The sequence below is a fragment of the Etheostoma spectabile genome, chromosome 23, assembly GCF_008692095.1.
Source record: "Etheostoma spectabile isolate EspeVRDwgs_2016 chromosome 23, UIUC_Espe_1.0, whole genome shotgun sequence".
Lineage (NCBI taxonomy): Eukaryota > Metazoa > Chordata > Actinopteri > Perciformes > Percidae > Etheostoma > Etheostoma spectabile.
In genome coordinates, this window is record NC_045755.1 from 11,185,250 (window position 1) to 11,186,835 (window position 1,586).

At 42.5% G+C, this 1,586-nt stretch overlaps 1 protein-coding gene across 1 annotated transcript in view; it reads right to left on the minus strand.

The window, feature by feature from the left end:
- adipor2 (adiponectin receptor 2) overlaps positions 1–1,586 on the minus strand; it is a 29,856-nt gene that overhangs the window by 2,308 nt on the left and 25,962 nt on the right. Inside the window, exons 5-7 of the mRNA XM_032504815.1 lie at positions 1,109–1,295; positions 785–972; positions 166–359 (exon numbers count right to left, since the gene is read on the minus strand). Coding sequence (XP_032360706.1) covers positions 166–359; positions 785–972; positions 1,109–1,295 — 569 coding nt within the window. The remainder of the gene's footprint in view (positions 1–165; positions 360–784; positions 973–1,108; positions 1,296–1,586) is intronic.

The window sequence follows — 1,586 nt, forward strand, 5'->3', positions numbered from 1 at the left end:
AAAAAAAGAGTTAAAATGTTAAGGAGTTAAAGAGTTAAAATGTGATGATACTAGCTGCTCCTAGCTTGGAATTGCTTTAGCTTTAACATGAGAAACAAATAGGGGAGAAATGGCTTCAACTTTGCGAATGCATTCCTGCCGTGTGTGTTTTTGCTAGTTACTTACCCAGATGTCACACTTGCCGGGGAAGAACCTCTCAGGGATGCGAGCGGCGTACAGACAGGCTCCAGTGATGTAGAGCGTTGCCATGAGCAGCAGCCAACCCATCTGACCCATTGTGGTCGCTTTAATCAGACCCTCGCTGATGACAAAGTGCAGGGTAGGAACCACGCCGCTCAGACCCAGACCCACAAACACTCCTAAACACAGACATTGGAGGAGAAGGAGAGTCTGTGAATACTTGAACCTGCATTAAAAAATATTTTTGGGTCACTTAAGGTAACTTATATTCCCATTATAAAAATAATATAGCAAACATGTGAGCAAACAGTTGCCTATTTACACATCCAGCAGACACAGAGCAATATTAGCATCTACTTGGAGTTATGTATCTGGCCACTCTCTTCCAACTCCTGAGGGAAATATCTGGCTCTTCAGGAGCTAAATGCTCCACTGTGTTCCCCAGCTCGTTGCTAATTGGTGCTGAGCAGGTAGTGTACAGTGGGATTTAAAGTGACCCCATTGTCATTACACATGGACATTTGATCCATCAGTAATATAAAATATGGTTTAGAGCAGCTTTACAGTACAAAATAAACATGTGTATGTCACTATCTCATTTTACCTGCTCTGACCCCTCTGTACTGCGGTGTGGCGAAGAAGTCACACTGGGAGACGGTGATGGCAGCCAATCCCAGTATGCACACCACTATCAGGTAGATGAAGCGGGGCTGAGGGGAGCAGTAGAAGGAGTAGTATAACCAGGGGACAAACGAGCCCATGATCAGGAAAGCGATCCCACTGTAGTCCAACCTAGACACAAGGACACAGAGTGGATGATTAAAGACACTGTATGCCCATTTGCTTTAATCTTTCAGTTTAAATGACATTTTTCTTCGGCAAAATCTTGGATAGTGAAATCTGTGAGTTTACAGGATGTGCGTCTTACTTGGAGAAGACCCTGGAGACGCCCTCTGAGTGGCAGTAGACTGTGTGGAAGAGCCAGGAAAAGGAGAGGCAGAGGACAGCTCCCAGGAAAAACATCCCGATCACCACCTTCTCCTGGACTGGAGCCACGAATGACATGTTGGGCCTGAACATGAACATCAGACCCAGACAAAGGAAAAACAAACAGCCTGCAGAGAGAGAAAAAAGACAAAGAGAGACAAGGGGACAGAGTTATATATTATTTAAGAGAAAAAGTAAACAGAACAAACGAGATAAAAAGCATCAATACTATTCAAACAATCTTACTCAAATCACAAAAGCATGTACAGTGCTGCTCATAAGTTTAGGAACCCATGCTGAAGAAACAAACAAATCATCTTTTTTTGGAAATTGATCTTAAAACCTTATTTTAAAAAAAAAAGGAAAAATCCAACCTTTAAGGACACCAATTTTCTTTATGAATGAATAATGTATCGTAA